The sequence below is a fragment of the Somniosus microcephalus genome, chromosome 5 (genome assembly GCF_052327205.1).
Source record: "Somniosus microcephalus isolate GS21.2 chromosome 5, FLI_Smic_1.0, whole genome shotgun sequence".
In the NCBI taxonomy this organism is placed as follows: domain Eukaryota; kingdom Metazoa; phylum Chordata; class Chondrichthyes; order Squaliformes; family Somniosidae; genus Somniosus; species Somniosus microcephalus.
Window position 1 is genome coordinate 65,517,997 of NC_140991.1, and position 15,407 is coordinate 65,533,403.

General features: G+C 43.6%; 1 protein-coding gene across 4 annotated transcripts in view; it reads left to right on the forward strand.

Moving 5' to 3' along the window:
- mastl (microtubule associated serine/threonine kinase-like) overlaps positions 1-15,407 on the forward strand; it is a 45,794-nt gene that overhangs the window by 7,300 nt on the left and 23,087 nt on the right. For all 4 annotated transcript variants that reach the window (XM_085987702.1, XM_085987704.1, XM_085987703.1 and 1 more), the window contains 5 exons: positions 2,280-2,368; positions 2,460-2,566; positions 3,829-3,973; positions 4,508-4,680; positions 7,777-9,156. In XM_085987702.1, the coding sequence (XP_085843828.1) occupies positions 2,280-2,368; positions 2,460-2,566; positions 3,829-3,973; positions 4,508-4,680; positions 7,777-9,156 (1,894 nt within the window). The remainder of the gene's footprint in view (positions 1-2,279; positions 2,369-2,459; positions 2,567-3,828; positions 3,974-4,507; positions 4,681-7,776; positions 9,157-15,407) is intronic.

Sequence of the window (15,407 nt, forward strand, 5' to 3'; positions counted from 1 at the left end):
CCTTCAAGCACCTCACCTGTTCGACCCCTCCTGCCTCTCCTTTAAATCCCTGGTTCTCTACCATCCCCCAAAGCCCATCCTGAGTTTCTCCCCGAGATATCCTCCCTCCTTTCCTCATCCTCGGTGATTTCAATCTCCATCTCAACTCACATTGCCCTCTCTCCTCTTGATTTCACTGACCTCTCTAAACCTCTCCCTCCTTACAAACTCTCCTACCCATATTCACAGCCACGCCCCTCAACCTTGCCCCTCATGTGGCCCTTCTGCTCCCATCCCCAGAAATGGCTTCTTTTCCTGCCCCTGCACCACTACCTCTGGAGCCCCCCAAGGAAGTACCCTTAGTCCTATCTGCTTCCCATGCGATTACATTGCTCCTGGTGAGCAGGAAGTGTCTGAATCTTGATGCATAAGCCATTACAACTGTATGGGGCAAGCTAGATGGACCAGCTGTTCTTTTCCTGTCCTACATTTTGGTATGTCTATCTACATGCTGCCCCTTGGCAACATTCTCCAAAAACATAGAGTCAACGTCCATAAGTACGCTAACAACGCCCAACTCTACTTCTTTACCACCTTTTTCGACCCTTCCACTGCCTCTGTGCTGTCAGCCAGCTTGTCCGACATCCAGTCTTGGATGAGTCACAATCTCCTCTAGTTATACATTTAGAAGCCATCGTCTTTGGCCCCCGCCACAAACTCCATATTGTTGCCACTGATCCCATCCCCTTCCACGACCACTGTCTCTGGTTCAACCAGATGTTCGCAATCTCAGTGTCCTATTTGACCCCAAGCTGAGCTTCCAACTTCATATCCACTCTATGGCAAAGACTGCTTACTTCCACCTCTAGCATTGCCTGCCTCAGCCAATCTGTGGCTGAAACCCTCACCCATCCCTTGGTCACCTCCAGACCCGACTAGTCCAGTGCTCCCCTGCTTGGCTTCCTTTCCTCCATACTCTGGAAACTTCACATCATCCAAAACTCTGCTGCCCGTATCCTCTACTACATTATGTCCCACTCACTCATCACCCATGTCCTCTCTGACGTACATCATCTCCTGGTCCCCCAACGCTTCTCATTTAAAATGCCGATCCTTGTGTTTCAATCCCTTCATCGCCTCCCTATCTCTGTAACCTCCTCCAGCCTGACAAACCCCCTCTTCCCCACTTGCCGTTCCATCGACTCTGGCCTCTTATGCATCCCCCTTCCCTTCACCCCACATTGGCTGCCACCTAAGCCTCATGCTCTAATTACTGTATCTCCCTAAAGCCCTCTATCTCTTTCTCTCCGCCCCCCCACCTTTTAAGACCCATAAAAGCCCACCTTTTGAACAAGCTTTTAGTCGTCCCTCCAAATTTGGCCTTGTATTGCTCGGTGTCCATTTTTCTTTGATTATGCCTCTGTGGAGTGCCATGGGATGTATTTCTACTTTAAAGGCGCAATATAAATACAAGCAGTTGTTGGCAATAAAACAGACATCAAGAGCATACGGTGTTGCTGCACATTGTCATTTAGATACTGCTCTACAAAAGAACGTTTGCAGCAACAATATTTATTATATAATATAAATGTCAGTTATCCTTGGCTTCAGTTTGCTGATAATTGGTGATTTATACCTTGTATAATAAGTTAATTTTGAAGCTGGGAACATTCACCCAGCAGAACATTTTTGCTGCCCTCCTGAAGCACGACCTCTGCTGGGATGCCCTCTGACCATTCTTCATGTGTGAGCATAGATGGTCAGTGTTGGCAGGCTATATGATCAAGGGGGGGTCTATCACAATCAGCCCCAATATTATCCTCCCCACATGGGATAGCTGGAGAGCAATGCGGATTGGATCTGCCCAACCCCACACACCATAGTCCTGGGCACTGAGGCCAACTGTAGTCCCGACTGTTGTCCTAGCTGAGATCTGCCAGCTCGGCACAGAATAGGAATAGCTCATTCAACAGAATATTAACCTGCCGCTGCTACAACAGATATTGAATGTGCTTTAAGGATCAAATCCTGGCCAGTATTTCCACACCCCCACCTTCCATTCTAGACCAGGGACCTTGAGACAAGATATGGCATCTCAGTTGAGATCGGCAAACTCAGCATAGACCAAGGATCAAAGCTGGGAGCTTTATGGCTCATCACCACACTGTGTATATACCAATGGTCCTATTGGCATGGTGTCATCGCACAGCACAGAAAGAGGAGGAGGGAGATTGTAAAGAGGCATATTTTGCATGTTCTTTTGAGTTGAAATATAACCTGAATCTTCTGTTCTCTTTTAGAGATCTGAAGCCAGACAACATGTTAATTTCTAACCAGGGCCACATCAAATTAACTGATTTTGGTCTCTCCAGAGTTACTCTGAACAGAGGTAATAATGAAATGGACTGCTGTGAATTTTACATAATTTAAAAGGCCAATTTGACCACTAAGAATTTCTAACTCTGCATTTTTGTTTCAAGAAATAAACATGATGGATATTCTCAACACACCGTCCATGATTAATCCAAAACTGGATTACTATCGTACTCCAGGCCAGATCTTGTCTCTCATCAGTTCTCTGGGCTTTGTAAGTACTGATTCTGTCATGATTTACTGTAAGAGGTGCTGATTATATATCAATTGTGATATTCCAAGAAGTGTTTTTTTTTAAGTCCACAGGGCTAATTCCCAACTTCCTTATTTCTTGATTCTTGCAAACCGACAATACTTTAACTGTCTTCTATGCTAAAATGAAAATAAAAAATTCTGGAAATGCAGTTAACATCTGGAGAGAGAAAAGACCAGATTAAGATTTGATGTGGGGCCCTGCATTGGAATGTTCTAAACTGCTATATAGTCACTTTGTTGCACTGTGCAATAAAACAGCTGCAGCAATATTGTCAACTCTGCACAATTCCAGTAATATGGGGAGATTCAAGTTTTTTTTTATAGCTTTTATAACAGTGCAGCGCTGAGGAAGTGCTGGACTGTCAGAAGTGCCGCCTTTTAGATGAGACATTAAACTGAGGTGCTGTCTTCTCTCCCAGATGGTGTCACTATTTGAAGTGCAGGGGAGGTGTCCTGGTGAATATTTATCCCATAACCAACATCAGTAAAACAGATCATCTTTTCAGTATCTCATTGCTGGTTCTGGGACCTTGCTGAGTGCAAATTGGCTGCCACCTTTCCCTGCATTCACTCGGTGACCACACTTCCCAAGTACTTGATTGACTGAAGTACTTTCGGACATCCTGAGGTTGTGAAAGATGCTATATAAATGCATGTTTGGTTGTTCTTTCTAAGTGTTAAACTTAACAAAATTATAATTAATTTCTGAACTAAAATAAGATTGACTGCAGTCCTCAGTGTTGTAATACAACAAAAACAGGAGTAATTAACCTCCAATTGACCTGCATTTGTGCATTTTTGGACCATTTCACCACAGGAAATACTTGAATGGTGGTCTTAAAGTGACAGACCCATGTTAAACCTGAACTTGTATATACCTATAATAACTTGATGCAGATGTTTTATATTTCAGTGGAGTAATATAGCTAAGTGTCGGTGGATAGAGAATATGAATTGCACCTACTGCTTAGCATTTGGCTGCAAGAACTTGTGAACTCCTCATTACCAATTAACAGTAAATTCTCTGTCTGATTTAGTTGAATTGTAGACCTTGCAGAGGTGCTGCCAAACTTTTTTTTTTAATGTTAAAATCACTTTTTAGTGAGTGCTGTTAAGTCACATACTGATTATTCCTGCAAAAGTTAAGAATTTTAATCTAACACATTTGGGTTTGCCCTTTGTAAGAATTAAATGTCCATGTATTTCTGACTTTCTATTTAGAACACGCCAATGGGAGGGAAGACAAAAGAGACGTCACCAATATTGAGCCCCATGATATGTAACAACACCAATCTCTCCCTTGGATCATTTTGTTCTCCTCTGCCACAGAGTGCCAAAGGATGTAACAAAGGTCTTGAGACAAAAGGTTTGACTAACGCAAATAAATGCTTGATATCTGGTATGTGTATGTTTACAACAAAGCAATCAATGTTCATCAGTGACTAATGGTTCCCTGACTTCAGAAAATGTAAAAGTTTTAAAAGTTTCTAGTCAGCGGTTCTTTGTCAGATGACAACTGTAAGTTCCTGGCTCGGGAGTGGACTTTGTACTTCACCCATAAGTAGATCTGAAGCTGTCAGTATCAGACAAGAGAAAAGGCTTTTTAACTTTGCTGTAGTCTGCTATATTTGCAGGTTGGCATTTAAAAAAAAAAAAAAAACAAATGGGAAAGTATAAACTAAATACAGCCATTCGTATTTATAAAAAATATAAATCAAATGTAGAGCTATTTATTATTTGGGGCGCAATATTTTTCTACCTCTCATCCTATTATGGTTGTAAACCACTTCTGAATGTTTTTAACTTCACCCAATTTCTATACATATATAGTATATTGCCTTTCATTTGTGCGCCGATTGTCCTGATGCTGAGAGATGAATGGTATGTTTTCCTCCGATAGGTGCTGACAGCTCGTCTTGCAGTCCTTGTATGCCGGTCAGATATCTGACTCCAGACTTTATCCAATCAAATAATAAGTTCGGAACATCAAGTGCCAGCAATCAATCACACCCGTTTCCTTCCAGCACAGAGTCGGGGTGTTTAAATAGCCCACTGTGGGAAAAAGAACTCCAGGTTAGCTTTGTCAAATCCTGTTAATAGTTGGTAGTTGTATTTTCAATATTGTCCTTTGGAATATGCAAGTATTGTTGAATATACTGTGACTATTGAAGTGTGATCTTTCACAAGCAAATTTGAGGTTGAGCACTGTTTTGGTCATAGTCATAGAGTTATACAGCACAGAAAGAGGCCCTTCGGCCCATCGTGTCCGTGCCGGCCATCAAGCCCTATCTATTCTAATCCCATTTTCCAGCACGTGGTCCGTAGCCTTGTATGCTATGGCGTTTCAAGTGCTCATCTAAATGCTTCTTGAATGTTGTGAGGGTTCCTGCCTCTACCACCCTTTCAGGCAGTGAGTTCCAGATTCCAACCACCCTCTGGGTGAAAAAGTTTTTCCTCAAATCCCCTCTCAACCTCCTGCCCCTTACCTTGAAACTATGCCCCCTGGTTATTGACCCCTCTACTAAGGGAAAAAGTTCCTTACTATCTACCCTATCTATGCCCCTCATAATTTTGTACACCTCAATCAGGTACCCCCTCAGCCTTCTCTGCTCTGACAACCCCAGCCTGTCCAGTCTCTCATAGCTGAAGCGCTCCAGCCCAAGTAACATCCTGGTGAATCTCCTCTGCACCCTCTCCAATGCAATCACATCCTTCCTATAGTGTGGCGACCAGAACTGCAAAGTATTCCAGCCGTGGCCTAACTAGCGTTTTGTACAGCTCCATCATAACCTCCCTGCTCTTGCCTTCATTAGCCGAGGCATAGAATATAAGTATCCCATATGCCTTTTTAACCACCTTATCTACCTGTCCTGCTGCCTTCAGGATCTATGTACATGCACACCAAGGTCCCTCTGATCGTCTGTCCTTCCTAGGGTCCTACCATTCATTGTGTATCCCCTTGCCTTGTTAGTCCTCCCAAATGCATCACCTCACACTTTTCAGGGCTAAATTCCATTCATGATCAATTTACCTGATGGATCACCATGTCCATTTCACAATTTTGTGATTGTGAGACCAATTAGTAGTTCTCTGACAGTTTAGAAACAAGAGTAGGCCATTCAGCTCCTCGAGCCTGTACTGCTATTCAGTCAGATCGTAGCTGATCTGCACCATAACTCCATATACCAACCTTTGATCCATATCCCTTGATACCCTTACCTAACAAAAATGTATCGATCTCAGTCTTGAAAATTTCAGTTGACTCGGCATCCACAGCCTTCACCATAAAAGTATAAGCCAATGTGATGTATGAAATGAGATATAAACAGCATTGCATCAATGGTATATCTCCACATACCTGTAATCCTTTTTGTTGCTGGCTATAGAGCTTGTTGGCAGAGCTGGTTCCTCAGCAGTGCGTTTTCTACCCTACTTTCCTGTTGCAAACTACAGTCAGCACATCACCTGCAATGGCGTCTCAACCTGTGCTCATATGGTCAACTCTGATGTGCTTCAACTTGCGCGCGCCACCCCCCCCCCCACCCCTTTTTTCTCATCCATACGCTTCCCCACGGCAATGTTATCCATGATTCCCAGCTGTGACAATGATGCCCAACTTTACCTCCACCAACACACTTGATTCAATGCCTGGCGGGTGGTGTGCTGCCCAATTGCCTGTCAGGCATCGAGTCATTGATGAACCAGAAGTTTCTGCAGTTCAGCATTTGGCAAGATTGAAGCTATCCTACTGTGTACCCACCAGGCACTCTGCACCTTGACCCCTGATTCTGTAGTCCACCACCCCCCCCCTTCCATCGATGCCCAATCAAGCTCCAACAGGCTGGATTGTATAGTTTGATCCATCATAAGAAATTGTTTCTGATGAGAGTTCGAACCCTGAGGAGTATATGGTTATAATCTATATTGCCAAAAGATCTTATTGGCGCAGGATCCCACCAGATGGGATTAATGCCTTGAAATAGGACCATTTGAATATTAGCGTACAAATACATTATGCTTTTGGGTGAACCTTTTAAGTTAAAAATAATTTTAACAGCCATTGAAATTTAAGATAAGCAGCTTAGCATCTGTTAAACTAACACAAAAGAGTTTCATACACCTGGGTTAAATGTTCACAAGCTAATATTTCAAGGCCTAAAACTTTAAACTTCATTGAGCATTCCATCCTCTTCAGACGTTTCATCTTGACGTGTTCCAATGGGAGTGAAGAAGACGAAAGGGGAACATGATCTAGATCCTCAAAATACTGAAAGGCGGCATGTATGTTGCAGATGCAAACGGGATATTGAGCAGTTCCGGTAGCAGGATTAGTGGACCTAATTGTAAAATTAGCATGACATGAGATCTGTAGATTTTACTTCTCCATTCCCCTCCCACAGTGCAGCAGTAAGAATGTTTCACAGGATGTCTGCAATCAGTGCAATGACTGACTGGTGAAATATCTGCAGCTGTAGTGAAAGAGTGTATTTTGTGATACCAAATGATACTTTAACACCGTAGGGGAGCTGTTCTCTACAAAGACTAGTGTACTCCGATATTCTTTAATATCCTATATAAAGTTTTACCCGGGAGCGAGGTAGGGGTCTGCAGAAAGATTAGTGCTTACACAGGATAGTCTTTTGAATTGATCAATGAAATTATACAGGAAACTTTCTTTTATCCGGCACGGACGGGACCAACGTGGTGCCGGTTCATCAAAAATTCCAGATAACCAAACGCTGTAGTAAAAGATACGGAGCTCAGAGCTCCGTATAAAGCAACAAACCCTGTTGCTTAGCTTCAGAACAATCGGCACAAGTTGCAAGCGTCTCTGTAGCTTAGCAGCAGCTGCAGCTACACCCTTACACAGCAACAAATGGAGTAAAAAAAAAGTAATAAAATTTACCTGAACCTACTCCTGAATTTTGCCGGTTAACCGACATTTCCGGTTATTTAGGGGCCGGTTAATCGAACGTTTCCTGTATAAACTTTACGTCCAACCAAAACTTCCTTTGTGTTTACAATTGTCAGAGGTGGCTGATTAGCTGATTTGGTTTTTGGATGCAACTAGATTGATACAAATGAGGTATGAAGTTTGCAAGACAATTTTTTTGTTTTGCACAGGATTTTAATATTTTTATGATTTTAATATTTTTATGATCTCTGCAGTGCTCCGAAGCTGTCCAGCTTACCGCTGGAGTGATGAACACTGCTGGAACAGCTGTAGCAGAAAGCTCATTTAGAAAGAATGGCATTACCTATCTTAAAGACAATTTGGGGATTGCTGTGCCTCCAGCTGAGAATGAAAGCAGTCCAGAAAACCGGCTCGATGGAGTGACCGAGCCCCTTCAGATTCAGGCCACCCCTCTTAACAACGTAGTGGCAAAGGGCCTCGTCAAAAAATGCCTTTACAAAAACGTGGCAAGGGAAGAAGAGAGAAGTACTTCGCCTACAGCTGAGGTGACAAAAGGCACAGTGCACAGACTTTATATCCCTAGCCCTTCGCCTCCTTGGGGTGCTCAGGTCATGGAAAGCTCTCCGAATCTCAGCCATGGTCTATCTCGCACTGTACCAGAAGGGACTGTTCCATCTGAAAGTTTACATCGCCCAGGGTGCTTAATGGACGCTTCACCTAATGCTGCCCAAGAGTACCATGGGAATGGATTTCAAGAGGAAAGTCGAGATAAGCAAAACAAGTCAAAGAGAACGTTTGATCAGGTGGACCACAGCCCATTCTCAATCAACTCTCAAAGGAAGAAGGCTAATTCAGAGTATAAACGTGGATGTGAAATACCAGAATGCCAGCCAATTGCTAGCACTGGTTTAACCAGGGAAATACAGGCACTGGAATTAGATTCTGCAATACATAACTGCAAAAGTCCTGGTGTAACTAGTGGACGCTTTGGGGAGAACACCAGTATTACTGAAAGCACAATGCCTGAGATTACATCCGTCACTTCCTTAGCCAAAAACCTGTTGAGTGAACTGGATGAGCAATGTGAAAAGGAGGATTGTAAAGATGAACTTAATTGTAGTTTTCAGATTGATGAGAATGATAGGAGTCTAAAGAGAAGCCTGAGCTTGAATTCAGCCTCTTCAGCTCAGGATGGATCTTTCACAGATGGTCATTTTGAGAAAGCATTAGACACGAGCACTAAAGACTCTTCATTTGAGGAGGCCACAGCTAAAGACCAAGTATCTCCACAGTCTTGTCTCCCATATAAAACACAACCTTTTCCTCACTGTACAGCTCCAAAGCATCAGCTTATAGGTGGTAATAGTAACCAGTGCATCAACCACCCAGCAGAAATATACTATGACCTTCGGCCATCACTCCTGGTCAATCCTTTGACTTCATACCAAAAGAAGCCTATTGTAGTATTCCGAAGTTATTGCAGTCCAATATATGAATCTGACTTGTCCGTACCAACCAGAATGAGTGTGGATTCTGTAGAGAGAATGGATACATCCCTTTGCACTGGGAGCTACCCACAAGCTGCGACACCTCTACCAAGAGTCCAACCGTACAGGCTAACTGGATCATTTCAGGTAATTTATCTTTTGGCATTGCATAAATAATTGCAATATGAACTCTGAAGACCTTGTTTGAGTAGGTTATGTTGAGGCAAATCGAATGTGGAACCACGATACAGTGCAAAGAGCAAAGATATTGATTTTTTTAAACTAAAGAAAGTTATTGTAAGTTAAATGACTCCAACACGCTGCTGTGGAGAAAAAACAAGCAGAGAATTACATAGAATTTACAGCACAGAAACAGGCCATTTGGCCCAACTGGTCTATCATGTTGTTTATGCTCCACACAAGCCTCCTTCCACCCCAATGTTCCCTCTAATTTTTCTTTTGGGTGCGTGACCCCTTTAACGGGCTGCGTGGCCCATTCAACTTTCCGTGCATGCGCAGTTTTTCCATTTAAAAGCCGGTGAGCAGCCTACGTAGTACCTCAACCCCTGGATTTAACGGGAACATTGTCCCACTGTACTTCATCTCCCCCTTTCAGCATATCAGGCCGTGCCTCTTGAGATGGAGAGAAAATCATCCATGAGCTGTTGCTGTGTGTTTGTGGGATGAAAGCCTAGGTTGCCTGTTTTCTCAGCTATAGGCACTTGGAGTAAATAAAAGGAGCTTCACTCACCTCCACCCCCCACCCCACCCCAAGCAAAAATAAATAAATGCCTTCCAACCAACTGATGCATACACACCACTACTTGCATAGTGAGACGAACATAACTACAAGATGAAGGTACTGTGAAGCCAACATGTTCTTCACTAACTCTGCAGTTTCTGTAATAATTTTCCTCATATATAGAAACATAGAACATAGAAAAATAGGAGCAGGAGTAGGCCATTCAGCCCTTCGAGCCTGCTCCGCCATTCATTATGATCATGGCTGATCCTCTATCTCAATACCATATTCCCGCTCTCTCCCCATACCCCTTGATGCCTTTTGTGTCTAGAAATCTATCTATCTCCTTCTTAAATATATTCAGTGACTTGGCCTCCACAGCCTTCTGTGGTAGAGAATTCCACAGGTTCACCAACCTGAGTGAAGAAATTTCTCCTCATCTCAGTCCTAAATGTCCTACCCCGTATCCTGAGACTGTGACCCCTCGTTCTAGACCCCCCAGCCAGGGGAAACATCCTCCCTGCATCCAGTCTGTCTAGCCCTGTCAGAATTTTATACGTTTCAATGAGATCCCCTCTCATTCTTCTAAACTCTCATGAATACAGTCTTAGTCGACCCAATCTCTCCTCATGTGACAGTCCTGCCATCCCAGGAATCAGTCTGGTGAACCTTCGCTGCACTCCCTCTATGGCAAGTATATCCTTTCTTAGGTAAGGAGACCAAAACTGCACACACTACTCCTGGTGTGGTCTCACCAAGGACCTGTATAACTGTAGTAAGACATCCTTGCTCCTGTACTCAAATCCTCTTGCAATGAAGGCCAATATACCATTTGCCTTCCTAACTGCTTGCTGCACCTGCATGTTTGCTTTCAGTGACTGGTGTACAAGGACACCCAGGTCCCTTTGTACATCAACATTTCCCAATCTATCACCATTTAAATAATACTCTGCCTTTCTGACTCCTCTTTGGATCTAATACTATCCATAATTTCTTTTTGTTGGCCTTGGTTGGGCCGCTTTTCCTTTTGTGTTTTGCGCCAGAAAGGAATGCATAACTGTTGCAATAAATGCATTCGTTCCTTAAGTGTTAGCCATTGCCTAGCCACCATCACGCCTTTTAATGAAACTCCCCAATCTATCATAGCAAACTCACTCCTCATACCTTCGTAGTTTCCTTTGTTTAGATTTAGGACCCTAGTTTCGGATTGGATTTCTTTACTTTCCATCTTAATGAAGAATTCTACCATGTTATGGTCACTCTTCCCTAAAGGATCCCACACAACAAGATTATTAATTAACCCCTTCTCATTACACAATACCCAATCTAGGCTAGCCTGTTCCCTAGTTGGCTCCTCAACGTACTGGTCTAAAAAACCATGTCGTACACACTCCAGGAATTCATCCGCCACAGTATTATTGCTAATTTGGTTTGGCCAGTTTATATGTAGATTAACGTCACCCATGATTACTGTAGTACCCTTGTTGCATGCATCTCTAATTTCCTATTTGATGCCATCCCCTACATTACTACTACTGTTTGGAGGCCTATAGACAACTCCCACCAATGTTTTCTGCCCTTTGGTGCTTCTTAGCTCCACCCAGACTGATTCTACATCTTGATTTTTCTGAGCCAATATCCTTTCTCACTATTGCTCTGATTTCATCCTTTACTAACAACGCCACCCCACCCCCTTTTCCTTTTTGCCTGTCCTTCCTAAATATCAAATATCCTTGGATATTCAGCTCCCAGCCTTGGTCACCCTACAGCCATGTCTCCGTAATCGCAATTATATCATATCCGTTTACATCTATTTGCGCTGTTAATTTGTCAACCTTACTACGAATGCTTCGTGCATTCAGATACAATGCCTTTAGATTTGTCTTTTTAACATTTCTAGACATCTTAACTTTTTTTTGTACTGTGGCCCTATTTGTCTTATTACCATTTTTTCTTACCTGGACCCTATTTGTTAGTGCACTCCATTGTTTGTACGCTCTGTCCCTTCCTGACACAATCTGGTTATCCTTACCCCAATCACTTTCCTGCACTGCTTCCTTGTCTTTCTCTTTAGCATTCTAGATTTCTCTCCACCGGGACCCTCCCCCCATCTTATTTAGTTTAGAGTCCTATCTACCTCCCTAGTTATTCAATTCGCTCGAACTCTGGTCCCAGAATGGTTCAGGTGTAGTCCATCCCAACTGAACAGCTCTCTCTTTCCCCAGTACTGGTGCCAGTGCCCCACGAATCGAAACCCACTTACATAAGAAGTAGGAGCAGGAGTAGGCCATACGGCCCCTCGGGCCTGCTCCGCCATTCAATAGGATCATGGCTGATCCGAACCTAGACTCACGTCCACTTCCCTGCCCTCTCCCCGTAACCCCTAATTCCCTTATCTGCTAGGTAACTGTCTATCTCCGTTTTAAATTTATTTAATGTTGCAGCTTCCACAGCTCTCTGGGGTAGCAAATTCCATAGATTTACTACCCTCTGAGTGAAGAAGTTTCTCCTCATCTCGGTTTTGAAAGGGCAGCCCCTTATTCTAAGATTATGCCCCCTAGTTCTAGTCTCACCCATCAGTGGAAACATCCTCACCGCATCCACCCAATCAAGCCCCCTCACAATCTTATATGTTTCGATAAGATCTTCTGAACTCCAATGAGTAGAGGCCCAACCTACTTAACCTTTCCTCATACGTCAACCCCCTCATCTCCGGAATCAACCGAGTGAACCTTTTCTGAACTGCCTCGAGAGCAAGTATATCTTTTCTTAAATATGGAAACCAAAACTGCACGCAGTATTCCAGGTGTGGCCTCACCAATACCCTGTATAACTGCAGCAAGACTTCCCTGTTTTTATACTCCATCCCCCTTGCAATAAAAGCCAAGATTCCATTGGCCTTCCTGATCACCTGCTGCACCTGCATACTAACTTTTTGTGTTTCATGCACCAGGACCCCCAGATCCCTTTGTACTGTAGCACTTTGCAGTTTCTCTCCATTTAGATAATAACTTGCTCTTTGATTTTTTCTGCCAAAGTGCATAACCTCACACTTTCCAACATGATATTGCATCTGCCAAATCTCTGCCCACTCACTTAGCCTGTCTATGTCCTTTTGCAGGTTTTTTATGTCCTCCTCACTCACTGCTTTCCCTCCCATCTTTGTATCGTCGGCAAACTTGGATATGTTGCACTCGGTCCCTTCCTCCAAATCGTTAATATAGATTGTAAAGAGTTGGGGTCCCAGCACTGACCCCTGCGGAACACCACTAGTTACTGATTGCCAGCCCGAGAACGAACCATTTATCCCAACTCTCTGTTTTCTGTTAGATAGCCAATCCTCCACCCATGCCAGTATATTACCCCCAATCCCATGATTTTTTATCTTGATCAGTAATCTTTTGTGTGGCGCCTTGTCAAATGCCTTTTGGAAGTCCAAATACACCACATCCACTGGTTCCCCCTTATCCACCCTGTATGTTATGTCCTCAAAAAATTCGAGCAAATTTGTCAAATATGACTTCCCCTTCACAAAACCATGCTGACTCTGTCCTATTAAATTATGTTTATCCAAATGCCCTGTTACTGTTTCTCCCACACCAGTCTTTGAGCCACGCATTCATCTCGCTAATCCTATTGACCCTATGCCAATTTGCTCGTGGCTCTGGTAATAATCCAGAGATTATGACCTTTGTGGTTCTGTTTTTTTTTTTTTTAAACCCACAGTGCAGATAGAGGCCACTTCGGCCCATCGAGCCTGCACCGACACATATCCCAGTAACCCCACGTATTTAATCCCCCTAACACTAAGGGTCAATTTATCATAGCCAATCAACCTAACCCGCACATCTTTGGACTGTGGGAGGAAACCGGAGCACCCGGAGGAAACCCACGCAAACACGGGGAGAATGTGCAAACTCCACACAGACAGTCACCCGAGGCCGGATTCGAACCCGGGTCCCTGGCGCTGTGAGGCAACAGTGCTAACCACTATGCCACCGTGCATAGTCCCTAGCTGCTCATACTCCCTCAGCAGAACCTCTTTCTTTGTCCTACCTATGTCGTTGGTACCTACGTGGACCACGACAACTGGATCCTCCCCCTCCCACTCCAAGTTCTTCTCCAAATAAATAAAAGCTATAATTAAGCATGGGTATGAGATCTGTACTAATGTGCCACCTTCCACAGATACCATTGACTGTATTTGTGGTGTTCATTTACTCACTAGTAACATAAGCCATTGTAAATGTCACGTTAGAGAATTTTACTTTAGTCCTGGGAAACGCCCATGAGAAAATTTGAAATTTAATTTGAGCGTTTGCGCACAATTGCGACAATCTTTGTAAAAGGAAACCTGGTGACCTCTTCGGCACCTGGTGTTTGATTGTGGCAAAATGACCCTATAAATGGAGTTTCAAAAATAAAATGTGCACAGTGGGAATATAAACTAAATACTAGAAATGCACAGCAGGTGCGTCATCATGTGAAAGAGAAAGATAGTTTAATGTTTCGGGTAGAGTCCTTTGCCAGACGGTGTAGTATAAAATGGTTTGCAGCATCAGTCGGGTGAGGCTTTAAAACTTGTTAATCAGATACGTTGGCCTAAAATTTGCAGTCGGGGGCTTCTCGCGGGCGGATGTCTCCGACCTGTTTTTAAAAAAAAAAAAAAATTAAAAAATCGACGGATTTACCTGGTGGCCGGGAGGTTCGTAGATTCACGCTCCTGGGCTTCTCCGGGTACCCGTGGGAAGAGGCCCACGTATCCCAGGGGCGCACGCAGTTTGCAAGCACCCCTGGGATCACGTGGGCCGGCCCAACCAATAGAAGAAGGGAATCCCCGTTCATACTTATGCGGATTCCGTACGTAAGGAACTCCCATAAGTATGAACGGGGATCACTTAAAAATACACAAACACATGAAATATAGATTTTTTTAATTACATGTTTAAAATTAATTAAAATGCCACTTAATTAAATATTTTAAACAAATTTAATTTTTGGGAATTTTAAAAAAAATATTTTAATATGGGCAGGGTTTTTAAAGTATAAATGAGTGCTAATTTTATTTTTCTATTTTTTAAAACTCTTATGCTGGTAAATGCAGGCCTCACGCCTGCTTTTACTAGGAGTAAGAATTTCATGGGCATTCAGCAGGCTGAAGTTAGGCAAATAGCGCAACTCTCCGCCCACGGAGGCACTTTTCCCGGGGATGCGGATCATCTGTCAATCGCAAGTTCCGGGTTTTCGCGTATGCGCTTCGCATGCCTAAACCCGGAACTTGCACGGCCCCTACGGGCGCATACCCACCTTGTACACACCCATGGGCGTCGTAAATTACAGCCCTTTTTTTTTTCTCCCCGTTCTTTATCCATAGTTTACCCTCCCCCACTCTGAGGGCATTGATGCCTTACAAGGGTATAGTTCTACAGACGCTGGGCATTTCTGGCACCTCGTCTAAGCAGTCATTCTTCGCATTATACAGTGACAATGGGTCACATTGTCCGCATGCCCGATACAAGACTCCCAAAACAAGCGCTCTACTCGGAGCTCCGACACGGCAAGAGAACCCCAGGTGGGCAGAGGAGACGCTTCAAGGACACCCTCAAAGCCTCCTTGAAAAAGTGTAACATCCCCACCGACATCTGGGAATCCCTGG